The 16,796-nt window shown below is 44.7% G+C and overlaps 1 protein-coding gene across 6 annotated transcripts in view; it reads left to right on the top strand.

The window, feature by feature from the left end:
• The window catches only part of PHACTR4 (phosphatase and actin regulator 4), a 122,373-nt gene that overhangs the window by 51,245 nt on the left and 54,332 nt on the right, over positions 1–16,796 (top strand). The window contains exon 1 of one of the 6 annotated variants that reach the window (XM_017346543.4): positions 12,238–12,526. The exons of the other annotated variants lie outside the window; for them this stretch is intronic. Within the exon in view, the coding sequence (XP_017202032.1) occupies positions 12,481–12,526 (46 nt within the window). The 5' untranslated portion in view covers positions 12,238–12,480. Of the gene's footprint in view, positions 1–12,237; positions 12,527–16,796 lie in introns of those variants that run through there. 6 annotated transcript variants of the gene reach the window in all.

The raw sequence follows: 16,796 nt of genomic DNA, 5'->3' as shown, positions 1-16,796 counted from the left end.
TGCCCACTAAAAGTTTCTTACCTAATGGACAAGCCTGAAATTGTTGCCAGCATCACAGGTGGAGGCTTATCCTGCTATGCCACAACACAGTGCTGCCAACTCCCCCCCTTCCATTTAAGATTTATTTATGGGCTTGTGATGTGGTGTAGCAGTTACAGCTGCCACCTGTGACGTTGGCATCTCATATGGCTGGTGGTTCCTGTCTGGCCTGCTCTACTTCCGATCCAGCTCTCCGTTAATGGCCTGGGAAAAGCAGCAGAAGATGGTCCGAAGTACTTGGGGCCCCTGTCACCCTTGTGGGAGACCTGGATGAAGCTCCTGGCTCCTGACTTTAGCCTGGACCATTGCTGGAGATTGGAGCCATCTGAGGAGTAAACCAAATGCAAGATCTCTCTCTGACTCTCCTTCTCTCTTTCTCTCTCTATCTCTGACTTTCAAGATAAATAGATCTTTTTTAAAAAATTGGAAGATTTATTTATTTATTTATTTGGAAGGCAGAGCAATAGAGAGATACAGATCTGCCATCCACTGGTTCATTTCCCAGATGGGCACAACAGCCCTGTCTGGGCCAGGCCAAAGCCAGGAGCTTGGAACTCCATGTAGGTCTCCCACATGGGTGGCAGGCCATGTACTTTGGTCCATCTTTGGCTGCTTTCCTAGGCACAGTAGCAGGAAGCTGGATGAGTAACTGGGACTTGAACCTGCACTCCACTACGGAATACCAACATTACAAGCAGCAGTTAGCTCACTGAGCCACAACACCAGCCCCTAGATTTCATTTCTTTCTTTTTTCTCTAAAGATTTTATTTATTTGAAAGGCAAGTTACAGAGAGAGACAGAGGCAGAGAGAGAGAGAGAGAGAGATCTTCCATCGACTGGTTCACTCCCCAGATGGCCTTAACAGCTGGAGCTGTGCCGCTCCAAAGCTAGGAGCCAGAAGCCTAGATTCTCTTCTGGGTTTCCCATGTGGTTGCAGGGGTCCAAGAACCTGGGCCATCTTCCACTGCTCTCCCAGGCCATAGAGCAGTGGAAGCAGCCCAGACTTGAACCAGCGCCTATATGGGATGCTGATACCACAGGCGGTGGCTTTACCTGCTATGCCACAGCACCAGCCCTAGATTTCATTTCATTCAAGGCATTTTTTCTGATCTCTCAAGACACAGCTAGACATGTTTATACATGTGTTTGCGTAGGACCTTGGTTCTCACTGTACTCTGTTCACTTGAACTGTAGCAGCAACACCATCCTAGGCACATGATAAGGGTTCAGTAAATATTTATTGGAATTCTGCTTGAGTGACTAAGGAAAGGTGCATATCCAATAGAGAAAGCAACATTAGATTAGAGCCCGTTCTTGAAGGATGAGAAGTGTTCCCTAGATGGACCTGGGAAAGAAATTCCAGGCCAAGGGAGCAGTTTATACAAATAGATGAGACAGTGACAAGTTTGCAAATGATTATCAAGGCCTTCTAATTTCCACATGGAGTTTGAGACACAGTTATTAAATGTAGGATGTTATCTCCTGTAACTTTCAAGAACGAGCCAGACTAGATTAGAGTGGATCATGGGGGGGGAAAAAAACGCTGCTGCTTTCTCTGCCAATTATATATCTAGAAGTTGAAAATTCATCATTTACTTGGATATACATTTGTGTGATCTGCTAATAATTTCTGTTGGTCAACCTCTCCTGGAGGAAAGGAGCTGGCTTCCTAACCTCTCGCTGGAGCTTACCTCTTTGAGACATCTCAGATCATAGAAAAGAAAGAGTTTGCTGAATTAAGCTGAGGGAGATGTAATTAAAATAGCTAAGAGCTTACTCTTCTTGGAAATCCAATTTATGTTGGTACATCATCATACAAATACATTAAAGCATTATACTCATGATTGATTTTTTTTTTTTTTTTTTTTTTTTTTTTTTTTTTTGGACAGGCAGAGTGGACAGTGAGAGAGAGAGACAGAGAGAAAGGTTTTCCTTTGCCGTTGGTTTACCCTCCAATGGCCACTGTGGCTGGCGCGCTGCGGCCGGCACACCGCGCTGATCCGAAGGCAGGAGCCAGGTGCTTCTCCTGGTCTCCCATGGGGTGCAGGGCCCAAGCCGTTGGGTCGTCCTCCACTGCCTTCCCGGGCCACAGCAGAGAGCTGGCCTGGAAGAGGGGCAACCGGGACAGAATCCGGCGCCCCGACCGGGACTAGAACCCGGTGTGCCGGTGCCGCTAGGTGGAGGATTAGCCTATTGAGCTGCGGCGCTGGCCTCATGATTGATCTTAAAAACTGGTTTTTGAAAACCTAAAGCATATGAGCATTCTCATATTGGTGTGTGATGTATTTACCCACAGTTTGAGAGCTGTAAATGTCACTAAAAGTTTCAGATCTCTAGAGGATTTTTAAAAAAGATTTATTTATTTATTTGAAAGTCAGAGTTACACGGAGAGAGAAGGAGAGTTAGAGAGAGAGAGAGAGAGAGAGAGGTCTTCCATCCGCTGGTTCACTCCCCAATTGGCCACAACAGCTGAAGCTGCGCTGATTTGAAGCCAGGAGCCAAGAGCTTCTTCCAGTTCTCCCACAAGGGTGCAGGGGCCCAAGGACTTGGGCCATCTTCTACTGCTTTCCCAGGCCATAGCAGAGAGCTAGATCGAAAGTGGAGCAGCCGGTTCTCAAACTGGTACCCATATAGGATGCCGGTGCTTCAGGCCAGGGCGTTAACCTGCTACGCCACAGTGCCGGCCCCTAGAGGAATGTTTTTATCAGAAGAAAATACATAGTCTAAAAAATTGTAAGGTCAAGAAAATTTGTAATTATCTCTGTTGTTCATAGTCTTTTCTCTTTAAACGTTAAATCTGAGAAACAATATTTCTAAGCAAAGAAAATAATCAGTCAAAATGTTCACACATGGAAGAAATCAGTGATGTAGCTTATGCCTGAATGTAGCAGACATAAGGAACCCCATTCCTTACCTCTGCACAAATAAGACAAAGTAATCTTGAATTTAAAATCTTCTTTACTTAATCCAAAGCTAGAGTTTTGATATTTTTACTACTATGAAGTTTCAGCTAGTAAAAGAAGTAACTAAATACACTTAGAGATCATGATTTTCAAGTGAAAATAAAATTATCATCATATGTTAATTTATTAAAATACAATTTTCTTTGTGAATTGAAAGCATTAGGGAGGACATTTGGCGCAGCAGTCAGAAATGCCATTTGCAATGCCTGCATCTCGTATTGGAGTGCCTGGGTTCAGGTCCTTACTCGACACGCTGTTCCCGCTTCCTGCTAATGTGTGCCCAGGGAAGCACTGTGTGATGGCTCAGATGCTTGAGTCCCTGCCTCTCATGTGGGGAGACCTGAATTCAGTTCCAGGCTCCCAGTTTTAGCCTGACCCTGACGTAGCCTTGATGCACACATTTGGGGTGTGAATCAGAGCATAGGATCTCTCTCTCTCTCTCTCAATTTGAAAGAGTTACAGAGAGAGAGAAGGAGGAGATAGAGAGCTCTTCCATCCCCAAATGGCTGCAATGGCCAGGTCTGGGGCAGGCCGAACCCAGGAGTCTGGAGCTTCATCCAAGTCTCCCACATGGGTGCAGGGGCCCGAGGAGCTTCACCATCTTCCACGGCTTTTGCAGGGACATTAGCAGGGAGCTGGAAGTGGAAGTGGAGCAACTGGGACTCAAACCGGCCCCCGTTGTCTCTGTTTCTCTGTCTTTCCAAAAAGAAGTATGGCCCAGATATGAACACTGAAAAGCTGCTGTGATCTCAGTCTGATTTAGCAACAAACCCAATGACTAACATGTAAGAAGACGATTCAAACTACTTTTTTCAGGAAAAGGTGGGTGAAGTTTTCCTCATATTCTGGGTAGGCCTTGGCAAAGATATTCAACAATGTCTTACTCCTTATAAATAATTTTTTAAAGACTTATTTATTTTTTATTTGAAAGAGTTACGGCTGGCGCTGCGGCTCACTAGGCTAATCCTCCGCCTTGCGGCGCCGGCACACCGGGTTCTAGTCCCGGTCGGGGCACTGGATTCTGTCCCGGTTGCCCCTCTTCCAGTCCAGCTCTCTGCTGTGGCCCGGGAGTGCAGTGGAGGATGGCCCAAGTCCTTGGGCCCTGCACCCCATGGGAGACCAGGATAAGCACCTGGCTCCTGCCATCGGATCAGCGCGGTGTGCCGGCCACAGCGCGCCGGCCGCGGCGGCCATTGGAGGGTGAACCAACGGCAAAAGGAAGACCTTTCTCTCTGTCTCTCTCTCTCACTGTCCACTCTGCCTGTCAAAAAAAAAAAGGAAAGAAAGAGTTACACAGAGAGAGAGGAGAGGCAGAGAGAGAGACTTCCATCCACTGGTTCACTCCCCAGTTGGCTGCAACACCCGGAGCTGTGCCAATCCTAAACCAGGAGCCAGGAGCTTCCTCTGGGTCTCCCACAAGGGTGCAGGCCCAAGGACTTGGGCCATCCTCCACTGCTTTCCCAGGCCATAGCAGAGAGCTGGATCAGAGGTGGAGCAACCAGGATTCAAACCAGTGCCCAAAATGGATGCCGGCACTGCAGGCAGCAGCTTTGCTTGCTATACCCCAGCACAAGCCCCTTACAAAATACTTATTTATTTATTTATTTTGGAAGTCAGAGTTACAGAGCGAGAGGGAGGAAGAGAGAGCTTTCATCCAGTGGTTCACTCCCCAGATGGCTGCAACATCCAGCACTGGGCGAGGCTGAAGCCAGGAGCCAGGAGCTTCCTCTGGGTCTCCCACATGGTTGCTAGGGTCCAGCACTTAGGCGATCCTCTGCTGCTTTTCCCAGGCCATTAACAGGGAGCTGAATTGGAAGTGGAGCAGCCAGGACACGAACTGGTGCCTGTATGGTATGCTGGTGTCACAGGAGGCAGCTTAAGCCACTATGTAACACTGGCCCCCGTATTAACAAGTATAACAAATTGGGATTTCAATTAGTGGAATATAGTAATCATGGCTCACTGAGGTAGAATTTAGTTCATGTCTGTGTGGCCTGCTTTGTGACAACTTGTACTGTTGGCTGATGATCTCCTTAAGTTTTTCTGTTGAGTACCACCTTGTGGAACTATACAAGTTTGGGCTTTTAGGGAAACAGTATCTTTGGCATGCTCAGCTCCTTACAGGCTACATGTAGAGTTTAGAAACAGTTCTTGGGGGCTGGCGCCGCAGCTCATTAGGCTAATCCTCCGCCTGCGGCGCCAGCACTCCAGGTTCTAGTCCCAGTGTGGGCGCCTGTTGGGGATTCTGTCCCGGTTGCTCCTCTTCCAGTCTAGCTCTCTGCTGTGGAAGGCAGTGGAGGATGGCCCAAGTGCTTGGGCCCTGCACCCACATGGGAGACCAGGAGGAAGCACCTGACTCCTGGCTTCGGATCGGCACAGTGCGCCAGCCGTAGCAGCTATTTGGGGAGTGAACCAACAGAAGGAAGACCTTTCTCTTTGTCTCTCTCTCTCACTGTCTAACTCTGCCTGAAAAAAAAAAGAAAGAAAGAAAGCGAAACAGTTCTTGGGGGACAAGCATTGTGGTACAGTGGTTAAGATGCTATATGAGATGCCCAATACTGGAGTGCCTGGTTCCAGTCCCAACTACTTTGCCAACTAGTCCATTTCCCACCTTGCTTCTTGCTAATGTGCATACTAGGAGGCAGAAGATAGTTGTTTAATTTCGTGGATCCCTGCCAAGTGGGAGATCTAGATGGGCTCTGGACTCCGGATTTTGGCCTTGCCCAGTGCTGGCCATTGCAGGCATTTGGAGAGTGAACTAGCAGGTGGAAGATATGAAGATCTCTGTCTCTCCTTTTGAAATAAATGAGGGAGGAAAGAATGGAAGGAGGGAGGGAGGCAGAGAAAAATAGAGCTCTAGTTAGAGGACTTCAAGTACCGACTAAATCTAAACTGTAGCGTGGATTTCTTTGCTTTTTAAGTCTTTATAAAGCCTGTATTGCACTTTCTCAGATTCACAGATTTTAATTCCATTTCTGTCTCATTCCTTGAGGCACTAAGCAGTGGAGGAAAAGGACTCTAAAGAGAGTTTCTGGCATGAGTCTATAGCTTAGCAGTTAAGACATCTTCATCCTACATCAGAATACTTGGGTTGATTCCTGGCTCCAGCTCTTGACTCCATCTTTCTTCTAATGCTAACTCTGGGAGGCAGGGGTGGTGATCGAGTTCCTACCAATAATGTGGGAGACTTAGATTGTATTCCTAGCTTTTACCCCTGTCAACCGCAGCCATTAAACCACTGAGTGAAGCCAGTAGGTGGGAGTTCTCTATGTCTGTCTTTAATAGATAGATAAATAAGGAGCCAGCACCATGGCTCACTTGGTTAATCCTCCACCTACGGCGCCAGCATCCCATTGGGCACCGGGTTCTAGTCCTGGTTGTTTCTCTTCCAGTCCAGCTCTCTGCTGTGGCCTGGGAAGGCAGTGGAGGATGGCCCAAGTGCTTGGGAGACCAGGAGGAGGCGCCTGGCTCCTGGCTTTGGATTGGCATAGCTCCAACCGTGACGGCCATTTGGGGGGTGAACCAACTGAAGACCTTCTCTCTGTCTCTCTCTCACTGTCAACTATATTTGTCAAATAAATTAAGAAATAAATTTAAAAATAGATAAAGTTTACAAAAGAGTTTTTTTTTTTTTTTTTTTTTTTTTTTTTTTTTTTTGACAGGCAGAGTGGACAGTGAGAGAAAGAGAGACAGAGAGAAAGGTCTTCCTTTTCCGTTGGTTTACCCTCCAATGGCCGCTGCAGCCGGCGCACCACGCTGATCTGAAGCCAGGAGCCAGGTGCTTCTCCTGGTCTCCCATGCGGGTACAGGGCACAAGCACTTGGGCCATCCTCCACTGCACTCCCGGGCCACAGCAGAGAGCTGGACTGGAAGAGGAGCAACTGGGATAGAATCCGGCGCCCCGACCGGGATTAGAACCCGGTGTGCCAACGCCGCAGGCGGAGGATTAGCCTAGTGAGCCGCAGCGCCGGCCCAAAAGAGTTTCTTTTATTAGCTAAGAAATAGTAAGAGGGAATTGTCAGGGCAGGAGTTTGACACAGCAGTTAAGATGCCACTTGGGATGCCAACATCACACAGCAAAATGCTGGGTTCGATTCCCACTTTTGACTCCTGACTCCAGCTCCCTGCCAGCACAGGCCCTAAGAAGCAGCAATGACGACTGAAGTGATTGGATTTCTGCCACCCTTGTGGAAAATCTGAATTGAGTTCCTAGCTCTTATATATCACAGGCATCTGGGGAGTGAACCAGTGGATAGGTGCTATCTCCTCTCTCTCTTTTTCAGTCTCTCTCTCTCTCTCTTTCTTACCTCTCAAATAAATAAACAATGAAAATATGGTAGGGGTTTCAGCAGCTATACCAGGATTCATAAGTCTCTCTGTTCTCTTGTATGGTCCTGTCTACAGAAACCAGATTCTAAGGTACTCTTTCTGGGCTGTATGTTGGGGAAGGATTTAATATGTCTAGTTTGAATGTACCTAGATATTAGAGCTAATACTTTCTTCTGGGCCATTCCATCTGTGTGGTGTTTCTGAACACCAGTGGTGATTCTGTGCAGACTTCCTTCCTGGTCTGCTTGTTCTTGTATGCTGTCTCTGTTGATGGCACAGAAATGTCATCCTCTTCCTATTCTAACTAACCTCTTTGTACTGACAGTTTTTTGCAATGTACTGTCACTTAGCTGCTCCTGACCCAGCCTCTCCTTTCTTGATTTGTCTTTTTACTGGAACAACTATAGAGATTATTGCTTGCTTTTAAGAGTTTTCCAGGTACCAGTGACAGAGCTCTTTATGTTATGTCATTTAATTCTGCAACTACCTTGTATTGCTAAGTATTGCTGTACTCTTCTTAAAAATTAGGAAACCTGGGGTGCAGCAGGTTAAGCCACCACCAGTCTGGCATCCCCTGTGGTGCCAGTTCACATCCTGGCTGCTCCACTTCCTATGCAGCTCCCTGCTAGTGCACCTGAGAAAGCAGCAGAGGATGACCCACGTGGGAGACCTAGATAGAGTCCCAGGCTCCTGGCTTCAGTCTGACTGAGCCCTGACTGTTATGGCCACTTGGGGCATGAACCAGCAGATGGGAGACCTTTCTCTTTGTCTTTCCTTCTCTCTGTACCTCTGCCTTTCAAATAAAATAAATAAATCTTTTAAAAAATAATAATAATTAGAAAACCAAGGCTCAGACAAGTGAAGTAACTTGCCTAGTTTTAACATCTAAAAAGTGATAGAGATGTAATTAAAGTTTCAGTCAGACTCCAACTCTGACACACTTAAACAGTATTCAGTATCGACTCCATAATGATGATATTGATAACGATGTTGATAACTGCAACTGTATTGAGTCCCTCCTGGGCACCCAAGCAATGCATTTGCTACCTTTCACGTCTCTATTTCACAGTGGTAGAAACTGCTGTTGCAAATGGTCTGCTTCTACATGTGTAAATATAGTGCCTGTGTTCCAAAGAGTGATACTCAGATAGGATCGTTCTTTCAGTGTGTTTTTCTTTTTACTCTCCTTCCTATTTTGATGGTCAACATCATGTTTTCTTCACTAATACCAGTACTAACAGTTGAATGTTGCCTGAGTACTTGTGCACATTTTTTAACTGTTTAGCAATGTCATAATGAAGGGGAAAAAGGCTTAGGGGAAAGTCTAGATACTAGAAATCTTTCTAGGACCTCAGTTTGGACCACAAAGACTTAAACTAAAACCTCTATTTTTTGGTAACTTTTTTGTTGAAAGAATATTAGACTTTGATACTTAGAAACTTGGCAATGTAAGACACAGTATTTGAACTCCTCATCCTACTTTTCTTATCTGAAAATAAGGTAGATAATACATCTCTTACAATGCAGAGCTAGTTATAATGATGATTAAATGAAATAAGTATAGAACTTTTTAATATAGTGCTCAAAATATTAGTTACCTCTTTTACCTCGGGTGTTTGTAACATAATACAAGGTATATAAGTGTTGTGTTATGTGTGGTTTTTTTTTTTTTTTTAAGATTTATTTATTTATTTGAAAGGCAGAGTTAGAGAGAGGAAGAGAGAAATCATCCACTGGTTCATTCCCCAATTGGCTGCAACCACTGAGTCTGGGCCAGGCCAAAGCCAGGAGCCTGGATCTTCATCTGAGTCTGCCATGTGGGTGGCAGGGATCCAGTGGACTGGGCCATCTTCCACTGCTTTCTTCCAGGCAGATTAGCAGGGAGCTTGATCAGAAGTGGTGCCGCCGGGGCTCAAATTGGTGCTCATATGGGATGCTGGCAGGTGGTGGCTTAGCCTATTGAGCCACAACACTGGACAAGTGTGTGTCTTCTTTATATTTAGAAAATTTATTGTTAGTATATACGGGTCTGTATGTAAATAAAGATTTGTCCAGTTACATCCTTAATATCTCTATTTAGCTATATGTAAGTTAGCAATATCATGATAAAAAGGAAAAAGCAGTGTGCATGCTGGATTTTTGTTGCTGCATGTGATTAGCTAATATTTCCATGTATTATTTCCCCAGCATTTAGGGCTACTTCCTGTAATTTTTTGTCCTCAAGATCATACAGTGGGTTATTGTGCTTTATCAGGAAGAGAAGTATTGTGTAATACATTCCAAATATTTATTTCAAGTTTACTATTTTAGTAAACACATTTTCAGAGATGTTTCTTTTTATTCTAAGAAAGGGTACATTTGGTTGTTTTGTTTTGTTTTGATGTATTTATTGTTTGTTCCAGCTGCTGTAACAAAATACCATGGACTGATTTATTTAAATAGTAAACATTTATTTCTCAGAGTACTGGATGCTGTGAAGTCTAAGATTAAGGCACTTGGATTTGGTGTCTGTGAAGACCCTCTTTCTGACCTCCAAATGATGTACCCTCTGGTGGAAAGAACTAGAGAGCTCTGTGGAGACTTTTTAAAATTTATTTAAAGATTCATGTATTTATCTGAAAGGTGGAGTTACACAAGAGAGAGAAGGAAAGGCAGAGAGAGAGGTCTTCCATCCGTTGGTTCAATCCCCAATTGGCCACAACGGCCAGAGCTGCACCAATCTGAAGCCAGGAGCAGGAGCTTCTTCCAGGTCTCCCACGCGGGGGAAGGGGCCCAAGGCTTGGACCATCTTCTACTGCTTTCCCAGGCCAAAGCAGAGAGCTGGATCAGAAGTGTGATAGCTAGGTCTCGAACTGGCACCCATATGGGATGCCGGCACTGCAGGCGGTGGCTTAACTCACTACACCAGTGGAGACTTTTTAATAAGTCCCTACAACCACTCCTGGGGGTTCCACCTTCATGTCCTAATTATCTCCCAAAGACCCCATCTCCTAACAGTGTCATATTGGGAGTTAACATTTCAACATGTTTATTTGGCCATCTGGAAATAAAAGAAAAAAACACCAAACTTCCTTCCTTCCACTGTGGTCTCAGAACATACTTCTGACACCTGATATTTGAGGGTCCCCTCTCCCCCATGCAACACTGGACACCAGCTGAGTGTCCTCTGAGTTCATTTCTGACAGCATCTACCTGGAGAATGCATCAGAGCCTGCAGGTAGAGGGCACAGCTCCAAGACTGCTCCCACACACACTTTAGTTGCCAGTCAAAGCCCCAAGTTGTTTTTACCTGTGCTTAAGACTAATCAACTGGGGCCGGCTCTGTGGCATAGCAGTTAAAGCCGCTGCCTGCAGTGCCGGCATCCCATTTAGGCACCAGTTCAAGTCCCAGCTACTCCACATCCAATCCAGCTCTCAGCTATGGCCTGGGAAAGCAGTAGAAGATGGCCCAAGTCCTTGGGCCCCTGCACCCATGTGGGAGACCTGTAGGAGCTCCTGGCTGCTGGCTTTGGATCGGCGCATCTCCATTGTTGCCATCTGGAGAGTGAACCAGCAAATGGAAGACTGACTCTCTCTCTCTCTCTCTCTCTCTCTGTGTCTCTCTGCCTCTACCTCTCTGTAACTCTGCCTTTCAAAGAAATAAATAAATCTTTAATAAAAAGAGAAAAAAGACTAGTCAACTACAAATCAGAGTTCCCACAATCCTCTCCCAGGATTCAGTTATTTTGCTATAGTGATTCACAGAACTGGGGGGTGGGGGTTGGGGTACGGACTTAGATTTACAGGTTTTGTTAGTAAAATGATGCTGTCTTATCTGTGGTGCTGTCTTAAGCTCCGTGTCAGATGACCCAAAGCATCAGCTCCACCCCCACCCTAATGGAATTCGTTGCTCCCACTTCCCTACACCCTACCAGGACCTGCTTCCCTCCCACACACGGGCTCTCTTGACACATCTCTCTCTCTCTGTGTCTCTCTCTGTCTCTCTCTCTTTCTCTCTCCCCTCCTCCCACTTTTTCACCCTCTTTTCTCCCTCCTCCTCCAGCCTGTCAGTATTGTACCCCACCTTTCCTTTGACTAGATGTTTGGTGTGTTTTGTGGTGGTCTTATAGGTTTGTTACAAAGGATATTACCAAGGATACTAATGAAATACCAGATGAAAAGTTAGGCTCTTTCCAGGGGCATCACCTTCCAGAAACATCCAAGTGTTCAGCTATCTAGGAAGTTCTCCACATGTAGTCCTTTTGGAATTTTAAAAGAGGCTTCATTACATAGGCATGATTGATTAACTCATTGGCTATTGGTGATCAATCAACCTAACCTTCAGCCTCTCTTTCCTCCCTGTGTTTGGGAGGTAGGACTGAAAGTTCTAAATTTCTAATCCTACTTTGGTCTTTTTGGAGGGTCCAGCCCCCATCCTGAAGCAAGCTAGAGGCTACCAACCATCAGTCAACTAATTAGCATTTGAAAAGACATTCTCACTTTGGAGATTCCAAGGAATTTAGGAGCTGTATGGCCACAAATGGACTAGATAGATAGATAGATAGATAGCTATTTTATAGTATTACAGAGGGTATACAAATATTCAACCTATGACAACTATAATAAAATGCCAGAACAATCTGACATTTTGAGGTCTGTGTCTAAAACAGAGCCTTTGAAGGACTTGTTTCCATGAGCATGCTACTCATAACCACACTGATGCTTTTGTGTAATTAAATTTACAAATTCTTTGCTGTGCTGCTGCTTCTTCTGTGGCTCTGAGCTTGGAGAGTTCCAGCCAGGCTCAAAGTCAGGAAGAGGAGGTGTGGTGGACTTTTGGGCTGTGCCGCTCAGCAGCTAGAATGTGGTTGGCAGTCTCCTCCCCTTCCTGCACTTCAGCTCTACACAGTGTGCACTCTGGAATGACAGGCATTCCTGTGTGAAGAGAGCCTGTGTGAAGACATCTTTGAAAGAACTACAAGTGCCCAGACCTGGATACAGGGATTAGAAACTCGGGCATATTAACCGACCTCGTGCCATTTCCTGATGCTTGTCTGGCAGTGACACCAAGAGAGGATTCTGTGTCCCCTCCTTTGTGGATTTATCTTTTTAAGAAGTTTGCTTTGTCCAGGAGAGTTGGTTGTCGTGAGATACATCAGACAATTTAATCATGGGGCAAGCTGATGTCTCCAGACCGGTAAATCCAGATGCAGTGGGTGAGTAATAGAAGGCAGAGAAACAAGATCTTGACAGACGCAAGGCAGATTTACAGGTGAAGCCGAGGAGTTTATAGGAGTTTGAATGCAAGAGTTTTCATGTTCATAACTTTGGAATGTTTATTAGTTTGTGAAGAATGAATTGAAAACATAAGTTATTTTCAGTTACATTAATTTACCACTTACAGTTTTGTTTTACTTGATCTGTAAAAGTCTGTATTTTACATTATGTTGCTGAGAAATGAGCTATTAACTTCCTGCCCTTGTAGAAGATGAGCCCTATAGCGACTCTTGTTTGTAATTCAGAGGTATTTTACTAATATTTTATGGAATTTGGGCAATTGCTATATATCTGGTGTAGAGCTAGAACTGTTGACTTTTAAGAATTGACTTAGCGTTTTAGATTTGGTTATACATTTTCCAACTAAGTCTCGAGATTTTTCCATTGTGCTGGTGTTTCCGTTCTCATCAAACAAGACTTCAGTAGAAACTCTTCCGAAGTCATTGCTTTACATCTGTCAGGGATAGCTGGAGACCAAGCCGGTAACTGTGAGCACAGCTCATTTTCCTAACCTCGTAGGGATTTCCATAATATGATCACAAATTGGGAGAAGTAGTTTCAAGTAGATGTTCATTAAAGGGTTGCTAAACACATGAGGCAGAGGAAAGGCTGTGAATCATTGCCGAACATTCTAGTATTTAAGAGAAAGACGTGCGTCCTCTTTGGTTCGTGAAGCAGCTGGAAACATGTTCAGACCTAAGCTGCTTTGTTTTCCCTTGAAATAAAAAAAAAAATGCCTGTGTTGGTGACTTAGAAGTATAAAAGGGTGAGAACACCAGTAACACTCCTAAATGTATCATAATTTAATATGACTGGTTTCTTTATGGTAGTATTTTCACCTGAGTTCCCAGGTAGAAGCTAGACAAAAGTGTTGTTCGTGTGTTTCTGAAACTGAGGTACTGCATCATGAGGTAACTCATTTAGCAACAGATTTTTAGAACTGAAGTCAAGAATTAATTCAGTTTTATCAACCAGAGCTAGGTCTTTACTAATTCAATAATTCATTTTTTATTTTATTTATTTGTTTGAGAGACAAAGTTACAGAAAGAGGAGGAAAGACAGAAAGATCTTCTGTTCCCTGGTTCACTTCCTAAATGGCTGCAACTGTCAGAGCTGGGCCAATCTGGAGCCAGGAGCCAGGAGCTTCTTCTGGGCCTCCCACGTGGGTACAAGAGCCCAAGCACTTGGGCCATCCTCTTCTGCCCTCCCAGGCTATCAGCTGGGAGCTAGATTGGAAGTGGAGCAGCCTAGATGTGAACCAGTGCTTGTTGGTGCTGCAGAGGCTTAACCTACTGCACCACAGCACTGGCCCCAATAATTCACTTTTTTTTCTTTTTAAAGATAAATGTTTCTGGGGTCAATGCTGTGGTGTAGTGGGTAAAGCCGCCACCTGCAGTGCTGGCATCCCATATGGGTGCCAGTTTGAGTCCCGGCTGCTCCACTTCCGATCCAGCTCTCTGCTATGGCCTAGGAAAGGAGTGGAAGATGGCCCAAGTCCTTGGGCCTGTGTACCTGTGTGGGAGACCTGGAAGAAGCTCCTGGCTTCAGATCAGCGCAGCCCCAGCCATTGCGGACATCTGGGGAGTGAACCAGCAGATAGAAGACCTCTCTCTGCCTCTGCCTCTGCCTCTGCCTCTCTCTCTGTAACTCTGCCTTTCAAATAAATAAGTAAATCTTTAAAAAAAAAAAATAAAATGTCTCATAAGTAAACACAGAGAAAACATAAAGAACCCTCTGGGAACACTATCCAGCTTGAGAAGTGAAATTAAAAACAGAGATAGGGGATGCTGCTTGTGATTCCTGATTTCATATCTGAGTGCCTCACTCTGCTCTCCATTCCAGCTTCCTACTTATGCACACCCTGGGAGGCAGTAGGTAATGGCTTAAGATTGAGTTTCTGACTCCTGGCTTCAGCCTGGCCCAGCATGGGCCATGGTGGGCATGTAGGGAATGAACCAGTGAATGGAAAATCTCTTTCTCTCTCTCTCTGTCTCTATCTCTCTCCCTCTCTGTGACTATGCTTTTTTTTTTTTTTTTTTTTGACAGGCAGAGTGGACAGTGAGAGAGAGAGACAGAGAGAAAGGTCTTCCTTTGCCGTTGGTTCACCCTCCAATGGCCGCCGCGGCCGGCACGCTGCGGCCGGCGCACCGCGCTGATCCGATGGCAGGAGCCAGGAGCCAGGTGCTTTTCCTGGTCTCCCATGGGGTGCAGGGCCCAAACACCTGGGCCATCCTCCACTGCACTCCCTGGCCACAGCAGAGAGCTGGCCTGGAAGAGGGGCAACCGGGACAGAATCCGGCGCCCCAACCGGGACTAGAACCCGGTGTGCCGGCGCCGCTAGGCGGAGGATTAGCCTAGTGAGCCGCGGCGCCGGCTATGCTTTTCAAATAAATAAATCTTTTTAAAAATTTGTAGCTTTGAAAACTATACCATTCCCATTCCCTTAAAGGCTTTTTTCAAATGTTATAGTTTCTTAATGGGATTTTAAAAACATTTCAGTGAACAACTCTTTGAAAAGTCTTACCAGATTATTGGATAAGTATACAAAGTAAATTGAACTTTTAATTGATTACTATTCTAGGCCTATAATATAGCACTTAGTTTTGAACTTTGAAATTAATGGGGACTGACACTGTGGCACAGCAGGCAAAGCCACTGCTTCTGACACCAGCATCCCATCTGAGCACTGGTTCATGTCCTTGTTGCTCCGCTTTTGATCCAGCTGTCTGCTAATGGCCTGGAGAAGGCAGCAGAAGCCCTTGCCACCCACAAGGGAGACTCAGGTGAAGCTCTTGGCTTCCACCTGATCCAGCACTGGCTATTGCAGCCATTTGGGGGGTCAACCAACGATGGAAAATCTTTCTCTGTCTCTCTCTCCCTGTGACTCTAACTTTCAAATAAATTTAAAAAAAATTAGTTGTACTACGTTTGGCAAGTCTAGGTATACAGAACATGTGAGTGTATATGGTCAATCGATTTCTTATTATTTTCAAGGCACTGTGAATGACCTAGAGGAACCTATATAGATGTACTTCATATCTAGACCCTCAAGAAGTTGAGAACTAATTTTTTTAAAAAATCTAAAATATTATTAATTTGTTTAGGGTTAAGGCATACTCCTTTTTTTCCAAGTTAGTTGACCCCTTTGACTTATGATGGAAGTCAACAGCTATTAGAGAAGAGTTAAATAAAAAAGCTTTACATGAAGATTCATAGACACATTTATGATATATTACATGAGCATCCAACCTGAGTTTTGTGTTTTTTTTTTTTTTTAAGATTTATTTATTTATTTGAAAGGCAGAGTTACAGAGAGAAGGAAGGACAGACAGACAGACAGAAAGAGAGATCTACCATCCACTGGTTCACTCCCCAAATGGCCACAGTGGCCAGGTCTGGGCCAGCCCAAAGCCAGGAGCCAGATTTCCTTAGGTCCCTAACGTGGGTACAGGGGCCAAAGGACTTGGCCATCCTCCATTGCTTTCCCAGGCACACCAACAAGGAGCTGGCTTGGAAGTGGAGCAGCTGGGACTCTGGACTTGATGGCACTTACATGGGATGCTAGAGCTACAGGCTGTGACCTAACCTGCTGTGCATGGTGCTGGCCACCCTAACTAGAGTTTTTACCACAGGATGTTTCTAACAACTGGTGAACTACTTTGACTCTGAGAGATCTTCAAAAAGTGCATAGAAAAAGCTATTATGAAAAAATTATGCATGGACTTAAACATTTTTTTTTTTGCTAAAATACTTAGCTTTGAATTCCATTATCTGTGAACTTCTTGAAGTTACCTAATATTTGGATGCAGAGTAGGAATTTATGTGTGATATCCATTCAAGGAAAAAAAGCAGTTGTCCTCATCAGTTTCACTAACTTATCCTTTTCACCTACCCCCTACTTTGGTTTTACATAGGAATATATTACTTTAAAAGATAATTTTTCCCCTCCTACATTCATTTTCCATCACCATTTTATTCATTTTGCTCTGAAATTTATAGTTATGGATTATCCTCTTGATTATTGGGATAATTTGGGAGAAAGTGGTAGGAAAAATTGTTCAGAGGCACAGTCCTAAGGAATTGCCAAATCAATCAAATTTACTGTAGCCACATAGCAGCAATAAAGAGGGATACATATAGATAGGCAAATTAAAAATAAACTTCATGGAACTTTGTAGAAAAATATTTAGTAGTATTTAACTGTCAGAA

The sequence above is a fragment of the Oryctolagus cuniculus genome, chromosome 7, assembly GCF_051225735.1.
Source record: "Oryctolagus cuniculus isolate XC-2025 breed Fujian yellow rabbit chromosome 7, ASM5122573v1, whole genome shotgun sequence".
Lineage (NCBI taxonomy): Eukaryota > Metazoa > Chordata > Mammalia > Lagomorpha > Leporidae > Oryctolagus > Oryctolagus cuniculus.
This window is presented reverse-complemented; position numbering and strand designations above follow the sequence as displayed.